The sequence below is a fragment of the Crinia signifera genome, chromosome 19 (genome assembly GCF_055691185.1).
Source record: "Crinia signifera chromosome 19, ASM5569118v1, whole genome shotgun sequence".
Lineage (NCBI taxonomy): Eukaryota > Metazoa > Chordata > Amphibia > Anura > Myobatrachidae > Crinia > Crinia signifera.
Genome location: NC_139226.1, coordinates 105,159,702 through 105,179,537, shown reverse-complemented (window position 1 = coordinate 105,179,537; position 19,836 = coordinate 105,159,702). Strand labels below are relative to the sequence as shown.

General features: G+C 41.7%; 1 protein-coding gene across 4 annotated transcripts in view; it reads right to left on the bottom strand.

The window, feature by feature from the left end:
- The window catches only part of PRDM2 (PR/SET domain 2), a 95,706-nt gene that overhangs the window by 9,407 nt on the left and 66,463 nt on the right, over positions 1-19,836 (bottom strand). For all 4 annotated transcript variants that reach the window (XM_083163073.1, XM_083163074.1, XM_083163075.1 and 1 more), the window contains one exon: positions 2,807-2,911. In XM_083163073.1, coding sequence (XP_083019199.1) covers positions 2,807-2,911 — 105 coding nt within the window. The remainder of the gene's footprint in view (positions 1-2,806; positions 2,912-19,836) is intronic.

Below are 19,836 nucleotides of genomic sequence, written 5' to 3'. Positions count from 1 at the left end.
GTTAGGGTATAAGCCCCTATAGTTTATAGAAATGTTGAGACAAAATCATTTTGGTACCAAATCCTAAAGATAAACAAAAAATAATATAAAACCTTTATTCAATAACGACTTAATAGTGACATAATAAATTTCTATATCAGCGTGCTTAATTTGGTCTACTTTTTATTAACGCTAGATGGGTTCACTTCTGGGCTGCTATAAAACAATTAAAGCTGTGTACATATTATACCAATTTAATGAACTATAGACACATTAATTTTATTGTGCATATCGTTCCATGTGTACCCAGTACCACGTAAAAGAGGCACGCTCCCGCAGGTCGTTAACGATATGCCTGATCATCTGAACATGCAGTCCAATCTGAATATATGGTCAGTGACTGCATGTGGGGGGTCTCGGGTCGTTCGGTTTAACGGCACTGCTGATATACAGTAGTTAACGATATCGACAGTGCTGTGTGCGAAGCTTTATACTTCAGATCAGTGTGAAAGAAAACACAGCTCAGAACAATGACCATGTAAAATCCTAATAAAAGCAGGCTGACAATTCTATTTAGTTAACGCTCAAATATGGATATGTTTATACAAATAGAATTTATTATTATACTGTATATTCAGTAGAGAAAATATAGTTTTTAGTATTATTTATCAGGCATATCTTGCAGTCTAGAAGAAGAGGTTGGCAATAAAGTTCTGGAACGTGCAGTCAAGTCATAGGGGTATATTCAATGCTATATGGTGAGCTATGATGGCGAGCAGTGCAGATAGCACGAGGGTCAGTATTTAACTGACAGCCCCCCCCCCCCCTTCATTTACCGTTTCCACCTCACTGGGTCTTTTCAGCTAGGTGGAGACGGCGAGTGTGGCCGTCAAAATGGCGAGGTTCGCAGTTATATGCAGCGAACCTCGCCGTTCTGGAGAATCTTTGCCAAAAAAAGACATCCTCACCATCCAAACCCCCCCTCGCCAAGCGGCATTGAATACACCCCATAGTGATAACTGACATGGTATTCTGGAGCAGATGTATGAAGTAGCGATAAGGGAGAAGAAGTGAGCCCATGGAGAAGTGGCCCATGGCAACCAATCAGATGCTCTGTATAATTTAATATTATGCAAATTATAGATGTTACTTCAGTACTGATTGGTTGCCTTGGGCCACTTCTCCTCCCTTATCACTGCTTCATACATCTACACCTATATTTAAAAAAACAGCCAAAGAGGAGCTGGGGAGAATCAGAAGACCATCTGAATCAAGCTTTTGGATCTTGGTAAACTGAGCTAGACTGCAGACCTACTCGAGAATGATTGGGAACTCCTGTCTGCAGTGTAATGCTGGATACACACTATAAAGGATATACTGTATTGGCCTGGATCAAAACAATATATCGTACACATCTCACAATGTGTACATCCGATCTGTCAATTGGGTCGTTCCACTAGACGCACATCCGCACATCCGATGGGAAGTATTCATGGCCATCCGTGGTATGGTTACGTAAGGATACATGCCTCGCTAGGCAGTGGATCATTTAGTGTGTACATCAGATGCAATGTATCATTACATATCATCATCGCTGAATCGTATTATTGCAAGGTGTGTACCAAGTATTAGGCCATAGTCCCGCTGACACTCATCCAGTGAGCTACCGAAGTGTTTGCTCTGACAAGTTCTGTTGTCTAACGTCTGCTCCAAGTGACAAAAGCAATCTTCAACCTGTTAAGGTCTAGCCGTTGTGGTACTACTAGTCCTAACATGTATAATATGGTAGAACCTTCTAAAATATTTGTACAGCTACTTGTTGAACAAATCGGTACAGGAGACTCAGTCAGGGGGTTTTATTCCAACAAGTCAGAAGCCGGCTTAGGGGCTTGTGTTTAGCGCCCCTGGATGCAAATGTCAGTGTGAGACTCCAGATGATATTGATTCATTGGTTTAAAATGATGTATTAACTGGTTATTAGGAATCTTTGGTGGAAGGCGCTGGAGATCTGACCCAAGGGGGGCATAAGAAAAACTTCTCGGATTGTTGGAGAAGTTAGGCTGCTTGGGGGAGGAGGGGGGGGTATGGTATTATGGTTAAGCTGTGGGTAGGGAAGGAGAGTCAGGCTGCTTGAGTGGCGGAGGGTTAGGTTTAGGCTGCAAGGAGAAAGGGAAATACAGGTCGAGTATCCCGTATCCGAATATCCGTTATCCGAATTATTCCGAAAACCAGACATTCCAGAAAGTGAAAAAAAAATATTTTTTTTTGCTAAAAACTCACTGGGGACATTTGTAACAGCATCACTGGGGACATGATATGTAACTGGCACTATATATGTGCAAGACAATGATTGCTTGGCATTCAAATTCAGTGCTGAGATAGTACACACATTTTGTTTCACGTTTTGAAACCTTGTTTTTTGAACAAATAAAATATATTTGTGTGTATTTTATGTGGTAATAAAATATATTTGTGTGTATATTATGTGTTTATACAGCATAAATGCAAGATACTTCAAAATACATCATTGAAATATAAAAATATTCCGAAATACGGAATAATCCGTTATCCAAAATTCTCCTGGTCCCGAGCATTTTGGATAAGGGATACTCAACCTGTACTTCAGAACTGTTGGGATGCTGGGGTCAGTCCTGACTACAGGTATTTCAGGAAGTGGGATCCCATACTCAACCCTTAGAGATCAATAAAAATACAAATAAGGCATTCTAAGAAATCTGAACACAAAAAAATGAAATAAATGACTGTGTAATATAAGGAGTCCTGCAAGTTACAGCACTAGAAGCCCCGACTAAAGATCTAATCTTACCATCTGGGGAATCCTTCATTTCGGCAGAAGCTATTTCTGGGCCAGTCTTCTTTCCTTGTCTGTTTAGACTGAGTTTATTTTTACCATGGAGCGCTCTCCTCCTTCCTATAAGTGACAAATGCACAAAATACATTTAGAATGTGTTCCAATGTGATTGCAAAAGTACCATAGTGCCTCATAAGAACCTCCAAGCTACACAAAACAGAAACAAGAGACGCAACGGTTACTGGAACCTCTTTAAATTGAAAAATATCAGATATAACTTTTGTAGTCTAGTACAGGAAACCTTTTCCAGGTGCCCACAGGAAGTATATGCCGGGAAGTTTGCTAATGATTGACCAACCCCATCACGTCTGAACAGAGACATGAGTATCCCTTATCCGAAAGGAATTTTTTTCAGATTTTGGAATATATATATATATATATATATATATATATATATATATATATATATATATATATATATATATATATATATATATATATATATATATATTTTTTTTTTTTTTTTTCTATACTAACATGGTCCCCTGGTGGTGCCCCAATGGTCCCCCGACGTCCACGGCGGCCTTCAGGATCCGCTTCATCTCTGGTCACAGGTGTGCATTGCACGAGTGCGCCAGTGACATCACTGACACACCCGCGCACTCGTGTAATGCACCCCTGGGACCAGATATGCCGCTGTGGACGTCGGGGGACGAGGTAAATATATATATAAAAAAAAAAAGGTCAGGCAACAACCCCCAAAATATTCAGAAAAAACACTGATTTCGGAATATTTAATTTTTGCAATACATGGGGCGACCCGACCTGTACATTTTTTATATATATATAATAAAACATATCCGCCTGGCCTAGCTTAGCGGTGGAGCCTTGCTTTTTGCAGGCGTAAGAATCTGAAAATGACTCATTAGGTGTTGAGCTTTCTGGGGAACTCATTTCTGCTCTATGAGAACAATTCCTAACAGCTCTCATTTGTACAGATAAATACTGCATTATTCTCTGCTTACAATACATGGAAATTGCAGAATACAGGCTCATGACATTCCAATGTACAGTATTATATTGGGAATGCATTATATGCGTGTCAAACCAACTAGCTTGGTATTTAGACACAATTAACCCTGATTGCTCTCTTTGTGGCCTTACAGTAGGTTGCAGGCTGCAATCCGGCAGTTACTACGCAGGTGCTCTGGATCTATACAAAGCAAAGATCTTTTCCATGCAGTCCTAATTACACATGCTGTCTTTTGCTCTATAGTAATTGCTACAGGCAAAAATGAACTAAAGTCACATTTTATAGTTTGAATAATCTGTACATGAAGCCATTAGGAGTTCGGTAATTAACATTTAAAAGTCTTTCTAAAGACTGCACAGCACATAAAGGATTATTAGAGTTTATCCCCAATATTATAAACGCAGAAAGAGGTGTTCTACGTTCTGACAACTTTAACCCTTTGAGTGCCAAGGGAATGTCAAAATAGGTGTAAAAATTGCCAAGCAAACATTTTAATTCATCATAATATCCTGTAATGTTTACCTTATATAGGAAATAAAATCTTTTTTTTTTTTTACAAAACTTTTTTTATTTGAATTTATATAACAAAGGTGAGCGACACAGGCAATTTTAGCAGATATTTTGCGCATCTCTCGTACAGCTGTTAAAGTAGTGGTCTGTCCATGTCCTGATACGGCTTTTACTAAACACATCATTTAAAAAAAAAAAAATGTCCTGTATTTTCCACCAATGGTGTTTTATCTAATACCTCTTTCAGACAGCCGCGGCCGAATAACCCGGCATTTGAAGCTGTCAGATCCCCTTTAACACAGGAGAGCAAAACTCGGGCTCTAAAACTTAGACCCGGTACTTTGCTCAACTGCACTCATTTTTTTCGCCTGGGTGAAAGGGTTAACGCGGATCCTAAACGCCGGGTCTCAGATACTGGTCATTTGCAGGCCCAGAAACCCACAATTTAAGTTCCAGATTAACAATTTCACACAGGAAAAGGATCCGTGTATTTCATGAAATGCCTGGGTGGAACTGCTTTGAAAATGTCCTGCATTGTTCCGTGTATAGCGGGATAGCGATGTGCTGCCCCGCGCGTCGCTATCGCCCTGGCGATTAATATCCAGCACTCTGGATAAATCTAATTAATTGCCGGGGTTGGGGCCAGTGATCTCACAGAGAACACTGGCCCTGCCGATCGCTCAGCACACATCGCTGTGCAGTGCTGTGTACTGAGCAATCTGAGTGCTCCAAAGGATCTAGCATCACTCAGAACGTGATATATATATATATATATCTTACCCAACCTCAATAGGAAAGGACCAGACCAGCACTCAGTTTGAGGTGAAAAAAACGTATGTATTCAAGGAAAGTACAACATAGTCATGTGTAGCAGGGTCTACACATGACTATGTTGTACTTTCCTTGAATACATACGTTTTTTTCACCTCAAACTGAGTGCTGGTCTGGTCCTTTCCTATTGAGGTTGGGTAAGTGCTGGATCTTAGTTTATATGGACCATGCACCGTTGCTGCATACTTTTTTCAATTACTTGAGTGCCGTTCTGAGACCCACATTATATATATATATATATATATATATATATATATATATATATATATATATATATATATATATATATATATATAACAACATGCAGGTGGGTGGCACTCCAAAAGAAAAATGACTCAGCAGCCAATTCTGGTAAACTGACATTACTGTCCATTAGAATATTGGCTCAAGGATTGGCCAGCTCTCTTTGAATAGCCCATTAGTGGGAGAGAGAGTGTTGATTGGTGGACGCAGGTGTCTATCACCAATAGGAGAAAGCCCATTGGATGTTTCCAGCTTTTTCTATGTGTCAGCGAGCGCACCTAGACCACGCCCTCTGATGAAGTGTTATCACGAAACGCGTAGGGGCATGGCTACGGTGACGCTCGCTGTCTGCTCCAGGCTGTCCTCCCTCCGTCTGCTCCTAGAAGGACCCGGCACGCTGTGTATCCTCCAAGAAAAACAGCGCGGGCCGCGTTTATTCTGACTGAGCCCCGGACTGGTGTGCTGATACAGCCTGGTAACATTTATAAAATCTTGTGGTATCCAGCCCACTGCCGATAATATTTTTGGTACGAGCATTTCTTATGGCTAGTATTCTGTGCTGTGTGCCTTTTTATTATTAAACTGTTTTATGCACTATGGAGCGCCCCTCTGTTCCTCTTTTCTATACAGACATCTATTGCTCTTGAGGATCCCAGGAGTCTCTTTTCTGAGGGAGCTGCAGTCCAAATTTGTTTGAGACTTGGTGAACTATATGACCCATTGGTCAAATTACTTGCTGGACTGAGATCTATCTAGCGCTGATATCATATATATATATATATATATATATATATATATATATATATATATATATATATATATATATATATATATAAAAATAACAAAAATAGCTTGAATTATTGCATTTCAACATAAAATATGCTGACTAGCTTGTGAAGAGAACGCTGAAAAGAGAGACTGCTTCTGGCCTTGTTTATTCATGGTGGAACAAGACTGAACCTGCAGATGCAAATCTGTACATAAATACTCAAGTAACTCATACGATTAACACCAGCGACAGATCCAGAGAACAGCACAATACAGAGAGCAGCATCTGCAAAGGTTAATGCCAGATCAGCATATACTCCAATGTAATTGCGAACAATTGTAGCTCAACAGACAAATCTCTCATTCAGAAAACAAACCGTAATAAATGAACTTGGAAAACATTTATCAAAAACCCTGATGAATTTGTGGTGAGCAGCATGTAACAGGATTTGCTAGTTTACCCCTTATTTCAGAAGACAGTGGGCCTAATTCAGACTTGATCGCATGTCTGCTAATTCACAGGCCGGGCGATTACTAATAGACTGCGCCTTCGTACAGCCTGTTGGTCTCACGCATAGTACGAATGTGCGAGACCATTCTGCAAAAAAAATCCTGCTACTTTTTTTTTTTTATTGCTGCCCGTGCGCAAGTTGATTGACAGGAAGCTGGTGTTTGGGGGTGGTAACTGTCCGTTTTCTGGGAGTGTCAGGAAAATCGCAGGCGTGCCCAGGCCCAGTAACGTGAGGTCCAAGATCGGTTGGTTTCTATCGCAGCCGCCGAGTAAGTCCAATGGTGAGTGGCTTGGGAAGGCATTTGCAGCTATTCGCAGACCTGCAATATTTTAACAAGCCATGCTAAGCGGGATTGCATGGGGTGAGAATTCACTCTGGCGAAGTGGAGTATACCTGATCGCAGGGCTCCAAAAATTAGAAGCCCAGCGATCAGGTCTGAATTAGGCCCATTATTTCCAACCAAATAGATAGGTTGCATTCCAGATGTATGCAATTAGCAGTTATATGTTTATCTATTATTAACTCATGCTGTGGTAGCATTTTATCTAGCACAAAAAACAAATAAGCAGGAGTATTTTGGGTCCCTCACACGAGGAGATTTTACTGAGCGATCTGTCTGGGCCAGTGGACTCCGGTGAGAACGCTGACCCTGACCGGTGATCTAACTAGATTTATTCAGCATGCTGGATATTCATCGCCGGGCGATAGCGATGCACGAGGCAGCGCATCACTATCGCTATGGCATTTTCTAAGCGATCTAGTGAGATTAAGTCAGATCACTTGGAAAATGCCCTGAAATTCCCCTGTGTGTAGGGACCATTAGACACATGAAGAATGGTCCCGATGAGAGCAGTTACAAGTATCTGGGTATGACCTTTATTGAATATCTATATCAGCTATGTTAGGATTACAGCAATCAGACACTATTAAGGGCCAGATGTACCAAGCTTCGCAAATTGATAAAGTGGAGAGTGATAAACCACCAGCCAATCAGCTGCCACCTGTCATTTTTCAAACCCTGCCTGCAACAGGGCAGGTAGGAGCGGATTAGCTGGTTATTTTTCACTCTCCATTTTATAACTTTGGAAGATTGATATATCTGGCCCTAAGTACTTTATAACACTTTGTTAAGGTTGTGATTAAGGCAAAAGGTGCTAAAATTCCATGAGAGTCTTTTATTGTTGACAATGGTCTAAGGAGGTATTTATCAAAGTTCATCAAGAGATAGAAGTGTGAGAGATAAAGTAGCAACCGATCAGCATAGGTGCTTAATTATTAGTAGTTTATTGTAGGGTACACACCAGAACGATTTGGCCCAAACGACCCAATTTATATGCAATCTCGACCGATTGTATGTAAATTGGGCATGTTTTGGGCCTATTCCTATCTGATGCGCGGGAAGTATCTGAAAATGACCATTTAACTGGGTACAGGTCACGATCGTATCGGACTCAGATCGTATGCAGATCGTGAGCGGGTCATATGATCGTCTTACGACCCGCTCGCGATCTGCATCGTTCTGGTGTGTACCCAGCATATCTTTCCCACCTTTATCCCTCTCCAATCTTTGATAAATTGTAAGTAAGTATGTAAGATAAATAGTCGTGTGCATAAGAACATTTGTTAAATGCCTTTGTGTCACTATCTATTCTAGTATTGATCTCGCATTACTCACTGGAGATAAGAGGTGTGCCTTTACTAGGGTTTGTTGTAAACCAAAATGTACACGATACACAGCAGGGGCAATGTGTGTGGTAACATCGATATATAACATGACGGGCATCACACAGCCCACGGGCTGCATCTGGACCTTGAAGATGTCATTCACAGCCCCTAGCTAAGGGGACATACATATGGGGCAATTTTTCATTACTTTCCAAGCGAACTGTTTAGATCACTTAGAAATTAAACACACATCGCCCCGTGTGTATGCCCCATAGCGATGGCGATGGGCGGTCCTGCGTATCGCAATCTCCCATTCAGATCTTCAGCACATGCAGTCCAGATCTAGAGAGATTGCCTGCATGTGCATAAAGAACACAGTGGATGGCACAGATTTCTCAGCACACATCGCTGTCTGTGTATGGGTTATAGGGTCTACAAAATGAAAGGCCAAAATACCGCCTGTCGGCAAAAAAAAAAAAAAAAAGTGACAATGATTAGGTCAACCTTCTCGTTGTTGACCTAATCATTGTCCTTCCGACCCAGTCAAACTTAGCCATGTACAGGGGTGGATTTAATTAGGCACAGAAACCCGCAAAGTCATGTATAACTCAAAGATGAGGCAAGAGAAGTAGAACAGGCCATTTGGGAAGCAAACTAGAGATGTAGTGAAGTCCCCCTTGCATAAATCAGTGATTACTAATAACTTCTCAGGTAGGAACCCATCATTCATCCAGAACACTAACAGCACTTAATCCTTTCAAGTTCAATGTCTAGTCAGGCTCAACAGTCTTAGCGCTAGTAGTAGAGCCAATAGTGAGTCACTTTCAAAGAAGAACATGAACATCGTCCAACTTTCAATGTACTACCACTTTTGAATATTTTTTTTTTTTTTTTTTAAATAACAATTAATTTAAATATTTAAATCAGACTGTTTAAATTGCAAAAAAAATTGGACTGCAAAAGGTTAAGGAAGTCTCTGTCAAAATAGGTCCCCATAAAAGTTTAGATAAAAAAATAAGGTGGTTTTCTCCTTGTTGAAGTCAGTGGTTCTCACCCCTCAGTCCTCAAGTACCCCCAACTCATTTCCCAGGCCTCCACACAGAATTGCAAGTGAAATATTTATCTTTACCTTTGGATCTTGAAATGTGTCAGTGAGTAAAGAGTGCACCTGCCGAACGACCTGGAAACCATGAACTGTTGGGGGCACTTGAGGACCAAGGTTGATAACCACTGCTATAATAGTTTTTTGGGTACTTGTGGAGTATCACGGCTCCCACGACCTGCATCATATGCAGATCGTATGCTAAAAATCGCATCGCATGCGATCAAATCGCATGCGATCGCACCCGATTTTGCACTGAAATGCATCAGAATGCATTGAAATGTGTATTAAACTTGTGAAATGCCCCCAAATGCCATTTTTCATAGTGCACCACCCCCACTATCAACGTCAACCCGAAGCGTGGCGAGCGGCGGCGGTACGCGTCCTACGACCTTTTCATACCCCCACTATCCACGTCGGTGTGGAGTTGAGAATAGAATAGTGTGGCGAGCGCAGCGAGCCACCGAGCCCGAAGCGTGGCGAGCGCAGCGAGCCCCGCAAGGGGCCGCGGATACCTTCACAGCTATACGCGTCCCCTCGCGGGCTTCACAGGTATCCGCTGCGCTCGCCACACTATTCTATTCTCAACTCCACGCCGACGTGAATAGTGGGGGTATGAAAAGGTCGTAGGACGCGTACCGCTGCGCTCGCCACGCTTCGGGTTGACGTTGATAGTGGGGGTGGTGCACTATGAAAAATGGCATTTGGGGGCATTTCACTACTTTAATACACATTTCAATGCATTCTGATGCATTTCAGTGCAAAATCGGGTGCCATCGCATCGGATGCCATCATATGGCATCCGATGCGATCGCATACGATTTTTGAGCTAAAATGCTCAAAAATCGGTAAAACATCGTATCGCATCGTATGCCACTACATATGGCATACGATGCCATGCGATGGCATACGATGCCATGCGATGGCATACGATTTTTGAGCAAAAATGCTAAAAAATCGGTAAAACATCGCATTGCATCGTATGCCATCGTATGCCACTACATATGGCATACAATGGCATACGATGGGAGCCGTGATACTCCACAAGTACCGTTTTTTGTCAGAGTCTTTGTTCAACAAATAGAATGTACTATCATGCCTGGAATGGAAGGCAGCGACGTGCTTTGATCAGGTAATATTGAAGCAATTTCAGGCACTGTATCTTACCTGTTCAAAAAAATCATCCCTTATTTTTGTTGAGGTTCAGTTGGTTAAGCAGAGGGTTGTATCCTTAAGCCATTAGAAGTGTGTGAGTCACTTTAAGCAAATTTCTGCCCAGTTATTTCGGATGCTGGATGTCTCGCCGACAGTCAGGATCCCGATGGTCAGTATGACCATGCCGAAATCCTAATAGTTCAACTGCCTGATAGTCGCAATCCTGACGAACAGGGGCTATTGTCCCTCGTGGGGGTCCACGACTCCCTCAGAGGGAGAAAATGAACCTGACCTTCGGGATCCAGACTGTTGGTGAGTCATACCGAACCCGTTATTCAACAAAGTAGTCGAATACAAAGTTAATTTTTTATTTTTTTCCAAATAAAAACAGATACTTTTGATGTCACTTTTATGAAGTCTACCTTCAGAGTTCATCATCATAGAGAAAAAAACTCTAGAAAAACCGGAGCTACACAAAACAGACAATATGTAGATGAAAATACATAACGCTGAATAGATAGAAAAGGGAAGCCTGAGATTGATCAAGGGAGCTTACAAAAGGTCAACAATTAAGATGATGGAAATACCCTGGAACACTAGTCTGCTCGCTACGATCAAGCGCAATTGCTGAGGTGCGTTGAGGCACTTGGTGACCACAATTGTTTAGCACAGTGAAGAACATCCTTGGGTTATACCGAAAACGATTATCTAGGCAGGTCAGTGACTTTGTGCTTTCTGAAGACACCAAAACCACACAAACTGCATGGACTGCACACACAAAAGTGCCAGGATTAACCACAGAGCTTCATCTTATTTTAATGTGCCCATAAGGTTAGATGACCACATAAAATTAATGTAGAGCAGTGGTTCCCAACCCTGGTCCTCAAGTACCCCCAACAGTGCATGTTTTCCAGGTCACCCAGCAGGTGCACTCATTATTCAGACACATTTTAAAAGATCCACAGGTGGAGCTAATTATGTCACTTGTGATTCTGTGTGGAGACCTGGAAAACATGCACTGTTGGGGGTACTTGAGGACCAGGGTTGGGAACCACTGATGTAGACTGTTCTAGATACTGAAGTTCTGTCAATGTACTCCCTCATTCACGAGATCCACCAAAGGTAATTTAATATTAGTTCTCAAAAATAGATAATTGCTAAACATAAAGCTGTAGTCCTGAAATAACCTCACAACTACATTGAATTGCATACTCATTGCGTTTGCAATCCAATAGGTGAAAGTTACAGTAAACATCAGCAGATGACGTCTGGATCCAGTTACAAAATATGCAAAATATAGCTGAACCGGGAGTCACAATTAAAAGGGGGTCTTGATTTACAGAACTTGCCATAGCAGTCTCCATACAGATGTGTCTTCATACAGAACTTGCTGTATCTGCATACAAAATTCCCAGCAAAACTCTACCAACTCTAGCATTTCAAATGCCGATACAGATGCAGCATATAATTTTAATCAGTAGAAACTGCTTGTGCATCCTATTCACACCATTTAGCTAAAGAGATGCATATTACGGAAAAAGTCACATGCTACAGAGTCACACGGAGCTCACAAGTTATGTGTAGCGGCATGGAGGATAGAAGTATGTGGAGACATAACTTTAAATAAAAGGCGCGCTAACACAAGTTTTCCATCAGCGCCGCAGCAGTGCTTACTGCCAGTCCTGAACAATTGCGCCCCCCCCCCCCTTCAGCCACTGTCTTCAGCCCACGTCACTGTAGTATTATTATATAGCTGTATCCACATGCAACATTACAGTGTTTTTTGAACGCCCACACAAATCTGCAGGAATGGCACAAATGGATTGTATCCCTTTTTCTTCCAAATATTAACATTTTAGCAATATATTCCCTACAGAATGGAATTAAATATAATTACAGTACTTTGAAGCAGAACATACGGTACTTATGTACTAACTGGGCTGCCGATTTTGAAATCGGGTCCATCGCATCGCATCCGACCATATCGCATGCGATGCGATGGACCCGATTTTTCCATAGGATTCAATGTTAAAATGGACTGTTAAATGGGTCCTTTTCATACCCCTACTATCCAAGTGGGCATGGAGTTGGATATAAACCTGTGGCGAGTGTAGCGAGCCACCGAGCCCGAAGCGTGGCGAGTGTAGCGAGCCCCGCGAGGGGGCACAGAATACCGTCCGCTCGCCACGCTTCGGGCTCGGTGGCTCGCCACAGGTTTATATCCAACTCCGTGCCCACTTGGATAGTAGGGGTATGAAAAGGACCCCTTTTTCCCATTGAATTCCATGTTAAAATGGACTCCGTCCATTTTAACATTGAATCCTATGGAAAAATCGGGTCATCGCATCGCATGCGATATGGTCGTATGCGATGCGATATCGCATCGCATCTGATTGTATGCCTTAAGTTAAGGCATACAATCAAAAAATCGGCAGCCCAGATAATACATAAGTACCGAACATACTAGGTTGAGCCTCCCATATCCGCAACACTTGGGACCAGAAGTACAGATGTAGACAGGCTCGTCCATCCTGGTGCGACTAGTGCGTCTGCAAGTAATACGCGTGCTATTCATTCCTATGTTTGGCCAGTCACAGCCCCCTGCCCCGATGCATATTCATTGCGGTAAAGATGACTGTGGCTACATCTGTATTTGCAGACCATAATAAGATGTCATAGCGATGGAATCAGAGTCTAAACACGACATAGATTTAGGTTCCATATACACACACGGTAATTTTATACAATGTATATTTTTTTTAACCATCAGAAAGCAAAGGTTTCACAATCTCAATTATGCTTAACTCTGAGTGCCAACATTGCCTTGAGCGATCCTTAAAATATCCTCTAAAAACACCAGCCAAGTCATTTTGTTTAAGTTTAGTTAAAGATTGCACCCAAAAAATGTGTCCATGTCAATGTGAGCGGCGCTGCCATTTTTAGACAATATTTTGATGATCTCCTCAGCCCCAGCACAGTGGTATATGCCTGGCTAAAACACTATAGTACCTTAAATTCTAGGACACACACATTGAAAAAAAAAAAAAAAAATATATCAGATTTTAAAAGCTGTTCTGTTCTATGCAGCATTTTAAAATCTGTTTTGATGTGAAACCCGTATCATCTATTGCTCCCGAATCCCTATAGGTCAAATCAAGGAAATTAATAAAACAAAACAAAAAATCTATTGGTGATCATCCCTCGCTTGTTTGTCTGTCTGTCTGTCATATCATATTGATACAGATGTACAGTCCTTTTGGGCATATGATTAACAGACATGTATGTCTACAGCAGTATTTCTCAACCCCAGTCCTCAAGTTACCCCCAGCAGGATCAGGTTTTTTAGGATGTACCTATCTATCTATGGAAACAAGAGCCAGCAAAACAGATTCATTCACATATGCAAGTTTTAAGAAAACCAGAAAATATGAGCTATTGAGAGACTTTAGGACTGGAGTTGAGAACCGCCGGTTTAGAAGATGACTACATCACCTTGAGAAAGAAAGAAAGAGAGAGAGAGAGAGAGAGAGAGAGAGAGAGAGAGAGAGAGACACAGAGACAGAGAGAGAGAGACAGAGACAGAGAGAGACAGAGACACAGAGAGAGAGAGAGAGAGAGAGAGAGACAGAGAGAGACACAGAGAGACACAGAGAGACACAGAGAGACACAGAGAGAGAGAGAGAGAGATTCTAAAATGTTACATTCACAGCTATTATTGCTGGTGCTTTGTAGAGAATCGCCGAACCCATAAGCCTCAATATTGATTTTATATGAACCCTAAACGTATACGATACAAACTCTAAAAATGTTCGTCAACCTTCTGACATAATTGACATTATGCCAATGTCGACACTGAGTATCAGCATACTGAATGTTGGCAGCACACCCATTAGATATGGTCTCCTATATACACTGGACTAAACAAGGAGGGACAGTCAAACCTATCTGCTCCTTTTAAAACAAATTCAAAATAGGACAAAAACAGTCAATAGTTCCATTATTCCACATGTATTCTGAAGCGGTAATGCGCTGTATAATTACGGAAAGCAGCATGTCCTCATTATTACATAGGGTCGCACACACTATCAGTAGAATAGATTGTATCGGTAAAAGCACAACGAATGAAAAGAACATGCCAAACGTACTACAAAACCAGAACCAAATCGCAGTTAAGAGTGTCTTCACTGTCACATTCCTTCTGGTGACACAAAGAGCAGTTATTTCTTGCCAGTGGATAACTAAAATATTCCTGATTTAATAACCCTTTAAAAGAAACCAATGTAATATTTTTTACATGAAATATTAAATATGTGCTTTTTGTACAAGGCTGATCATGGACACCTCGCAAGAGACAAGGGTCAGGTGTGATGTGATAGAAGTGGTTCTTATCAGCTGCCAAATTATATGCTTCTGCACTATTAGCTGTACCATTGGAAGATCACAATGTCCCTAAAAACTTTTTTAAAATGTTGGTAGATATGCGTCAGGGGCCAACTAGGAAGCTTACCTTAAGTGACTACAAAGTTACTACATTCATACAGATAGTGGTAGATGCTCAAATTAGTTCAGTAAAACTTTTCAGGTGCATGAAAGGGAGGGGTTAACACTTAGTAAGTAACAAGACATTGGTTCCCCCGGCACACTGAATAGTTTTAGCAACCAATCTTGAACACTACATGATAATAGAATTCAGAGATATTGGTTACATATACCTGCGCAGGTGTATGATATGCCCCCAAGCCGCGTCAAGGCTTCTCTGTATATTTGGGGTCCCTAGCACTATATCTAGGTGCAGGGTGTGGCACCCCAAAAACTATCATCAGCTAGGAGGCCCAGTGCGGCATGCCAGTGAGATACTAAGTGTTAATAATTAGTGATAGGAAGCCGAAGCTATACATAAAGGAGAGAGATAAATGAAATGTAATTAAAATAAGAGAGAGTGTTAGTGGGGGAAAAGTGTAAATAGAATGTAAGGGCATGCCGCACTAAAGTCACCCAGCCCATCCAGTCCAGGAGCACCGCACCCCACACCACTGTTACCCTAAATTGGGTCTGCAATTAGTCAGCAAGGAGCCACATGATAATGGCTCCTTAATTGGTATATCTGAACTAAGAGCTACCTACTGTACCTTGGAGCAACCCCAGACTACTCCATGTGGCATATCAGGACCTTCGGCTTCCTATCACTAATTATTAACACTTAGTATCTCACTGGCATGCCGCACTGGGCCTCCTAGCTTATGATAGTTTTTGGGGTGCCACACCCTGCACCTAGATATAGCGCTAGGGACCCCCAATATACAGAGAAGCCTTGACGCGGCTTGGGGGCATATCATACACCTGCGCAGGTATATGTAACCAATATCTCTGAATTCTATTATCATGTAGTGTTCTAGATTGGTTGCTAAAACTATTCAGTGTGCCGGGGAACCAATGTCTTGTTACTTACTAAGTATTAACCCCTCCCTTGCATGCACCTGAAAAGTTTTACTGAATTAATTTGAGCATCTACCACTATCTGTATGTATGTTGTGAGAGGCAGAGAGGAGCTTGCATTAGGTGGAGATGCAGGTCCTGATATGCCACATGGAGTAGTCTGGGGTTGCTCCAAGGTAGGTAGCTCTTAGTTCAGATATACCAAGTAAGGAGCCATTATCATGTGGCTGCTTGCTGACTAATTGTAGACCCAATTTAGGGTAACAGTGGTGTGGGGTGCGGTGCCCCTGGACTGGTTGGGCTGGGTGGCTTTAGTGCGGCATGCCCTTACATTCTATTAACACTTTTCCCTCACTAACACTCTCTCTTATTTTAATTACATTTCATTTATCTCTCTCTTTATGTATAGCTTCGGCTTCCTATCACTAATTATTAACACTTAGTATCTCACTGGCATGCCGCACTTTGCCTCCTAGCTTATGATCGTTTTTGGGTGCCACACCCTGCACCTAGATATAGCGCTAGGGACCCCCAATATACAGAGAAGCCCTGACGCGGCTTGGGGGCATATCATACACCTGCGCAGGTATATGTAACCAATATCTCTGAATTCTATTATCATGTAGTGTTCAAGATTGGTTGCTAAAACTATTCAGTGTGCTGGAGGAACAATGTCTTGTTACTTACAAAGTTACTACATTATTAGCTTACCCAGTGGCGTAAGTTTGTTCCAGTTGCCCGGAGGCAAGATTGGTGCCCCCAAATAACTCAATCAGTAAGGTGTCTGTCTCCATTAAGACAGGTCATGGGTTCGAATACAGGATGTGAAATTTGCAAAAATGATATTAGGAGGGGGGAGTCAGCCACAGAATCGATATCAATGGCTTTCAATTAACTGATTCAAACTGGCAGGGAAGGAGGAGAGGTGCCCACTTGGGAGCAGGAGCCCTGTGGCAAATGACTCCATTGCCTCCCAGAGTTACACCTCTGGCTCACCCTACCATATTACACCAGCCGCCAGGGGTGGGACTACAGCTGTGACATGGGTTGTAACCACTATAGGGCCTGAGGCGATAGCCTAGCAGTGTCTTTGTATTCACTACACTGGCTCCTGCTCTGCTCTTCAAAGAACGCAAACCTATTGGCCCATGTACACAATCCTGGATTGTAGGGCATCATCATACATGTGCCAAGGAACGCAACCGTCCCATCCTGCTATACAGTCATATACTAACTTCCTCTGTTTGTAGTACTCCACTACTCCCAGAGAAAGGGCGGGGTTGTGAGTAAGAGGAGTTGGCCTTTTCTGTGGGGCCAGGTAACTGTTCTGCCATTCGCTGCTCCTTAATGAACAGACTTCCCCAGTGAATGAGGCTCAGAGTGAATGAGGCTCAGTGAAAATGGTCAGAGTCCAAACACATGGAAAGGCCGTATTACTGTAGGCTCTGATTCTAAGGCCAGAGGTCACTCGCTGTCCCTTCCCCATCTCCACGTGGACCAACAACCAACAGTAAAAAGCATCAATACAAGAGTAATAGGAGGAGCTCAGTAAAGCAATTCCTCATAGGACAACATGACGGTCAGTGGTGTGTAGAATGATACCTCACAATGTGGAACATGTGTATTCATTTCAAATGCCGATACAGATGCAGCATATAATTTTAATCAGTAGAAACTGCTTGTGCATCCTATTCACACCATTTAGCTAAAAAGATGCATATTACGGAAAAAGTCACATGCTACAGAGTCACACGGAGCTCACAAGTAATGTGTAGCGGCATGGAGGATAGAAGTATGTGGAGACATAACTTTAAATAAAAGGCGCGCTAACACAAGTTTTCCATCAGCGCCGCAGCAGTGCTTACTGCCAGTAATGAACAATTGCGCCCCCCTCCCCCTTTCAGCCACTGTCTTCAGCCCACGTCACTGTAGTATTATTATATAGCTGTATACACATGCAACATTACAGTGTTTTTTGATCGCCCACACAAATCTACAGGAATGGCACAAATGGATTGTATCCCTTTTTCTTCCAAATATTAACATTTTAGCAATATATTCCCTACAGTATGGAATTAAATATAATTACAGTACTTTGAAGCAGAACATACTAGGTTGAGCCTCCCATATCCGCAATACTTGGGACCAGAAGTACAGATGTAGACAGGCTCGTCCATCCTGGCGCGACTAGTGTGTCTGCAAGTAATACGCGTGCTATTCATTCCTATGTCTGGCCAGTCACAGCCCCCTGCCCCGATGCATATTCATTGCGGTAAAGATGACTGTGGCTACATCTGTATTTGCAGACCATAATAAGATGTCATAGCGACGGAATCAGAGTCTAAACACGACAGATTTAGGTTCCATATACACACACGGTAATTTTATACAATGTATATTTTTTTGAACCATCAGAAAGCAAAGGTTTCACAATCTCAATTATGCTTAACTCTGAGTGCCAACGTTGCCTTGAGCGATCCTTAAAATATCCTCGAAAAACACCAGCCAAGTCAATTTGTTTACGTTTAGTTAAATATTGCACCCAAAAAATGTGTCAATGTCAATGTGAGCGGCGCTGCCATTTTTAGACAATATTTTGACGATCTCCCCAGCACAGTGGTATATGCCTGGCTAAAACACTATAGTACCTTAAATTCTAGGACACGTAACATTGGAAAATATATAAAAAAATAACAATAATTATATCAGATTTTAAAAACTGTTCTGTTCTATGCAGCATTTTAAAATCTGTTTTGATGTGAAACCCGTATCATCTATTGCTCCCGAATCCCTATAGGTCAAATCAAGGAAATTCATAAAACAAAACAAAAAATCTATTGGTGATCATCCCTCGCTTGTTTGTCTGTCTGTCATATCCTATTGATACAGATGTACAGTCCGTTTGGGCATATGATTAACAGACATGTATGTCTACAGCAGTATTTCTCAACCCCAGTCCTCAAGTTACCCCCAGCAGATCAGGTTTTTTAGGATGTACATATCTATGGAAACAAGAGCCAGCAAAACAGATTCATTCACATATGCAAGTTTTAAGAAAACCAGAAAATATGAGCTATTGAGAGACTTTAGGACTGGAGTTGAGAACCGCCGGTTTAGAAGAGGACGACATCACCTTGCAAAAGAAAGAGAAAGAGAAAGAGAAAGAGAGAGAGAGAGAGAGAGAGAGAGAGAGAGAGAGAGAGAGATTCTAAAATGTTACATTCCCCTCTTGTTTATTCACAGCTATTATTGCTGGTGCTTTGTAGAGAATCGCCGAACCCATAAGCCTCAATATTGATTTTATATGAACCCTAAACGTATACGATACAAACTCTAAAAATGTTTGTCAACCTTCTGAATTAATTGACATTATGCCAATGTCGACACTGAGTATCAGCATACTGAATGTTGGCAGCACACCCATTAGATATGGTTTCCTTCTATATACACTGGACTAAACAAGGAGGGACAGTCAAACCTATCTGCTCCTTTAAAAACAAATTCAAAATACTACAAAAACAGTCAATATTTCCATTATTCCACATGTATTCTGAAGCGGTAATGCGCTGTATAATTACGGAAAGCAGCATGTCCTCATTATTACATAGGGTCGCACACACTATCAGTAGAATAGATTGTATCGGTAAAAGCACAACGAATGAAAAGAACATGCCAAACGTACTACAAAACCAGAACCAAATCGCAGCAGAGTGTGAACAAGACTTCACTGTCACATTCCTTCTGGTGACACAGAGCAGTTATTTTTTGCCAGTGGATAACTAAAATATTC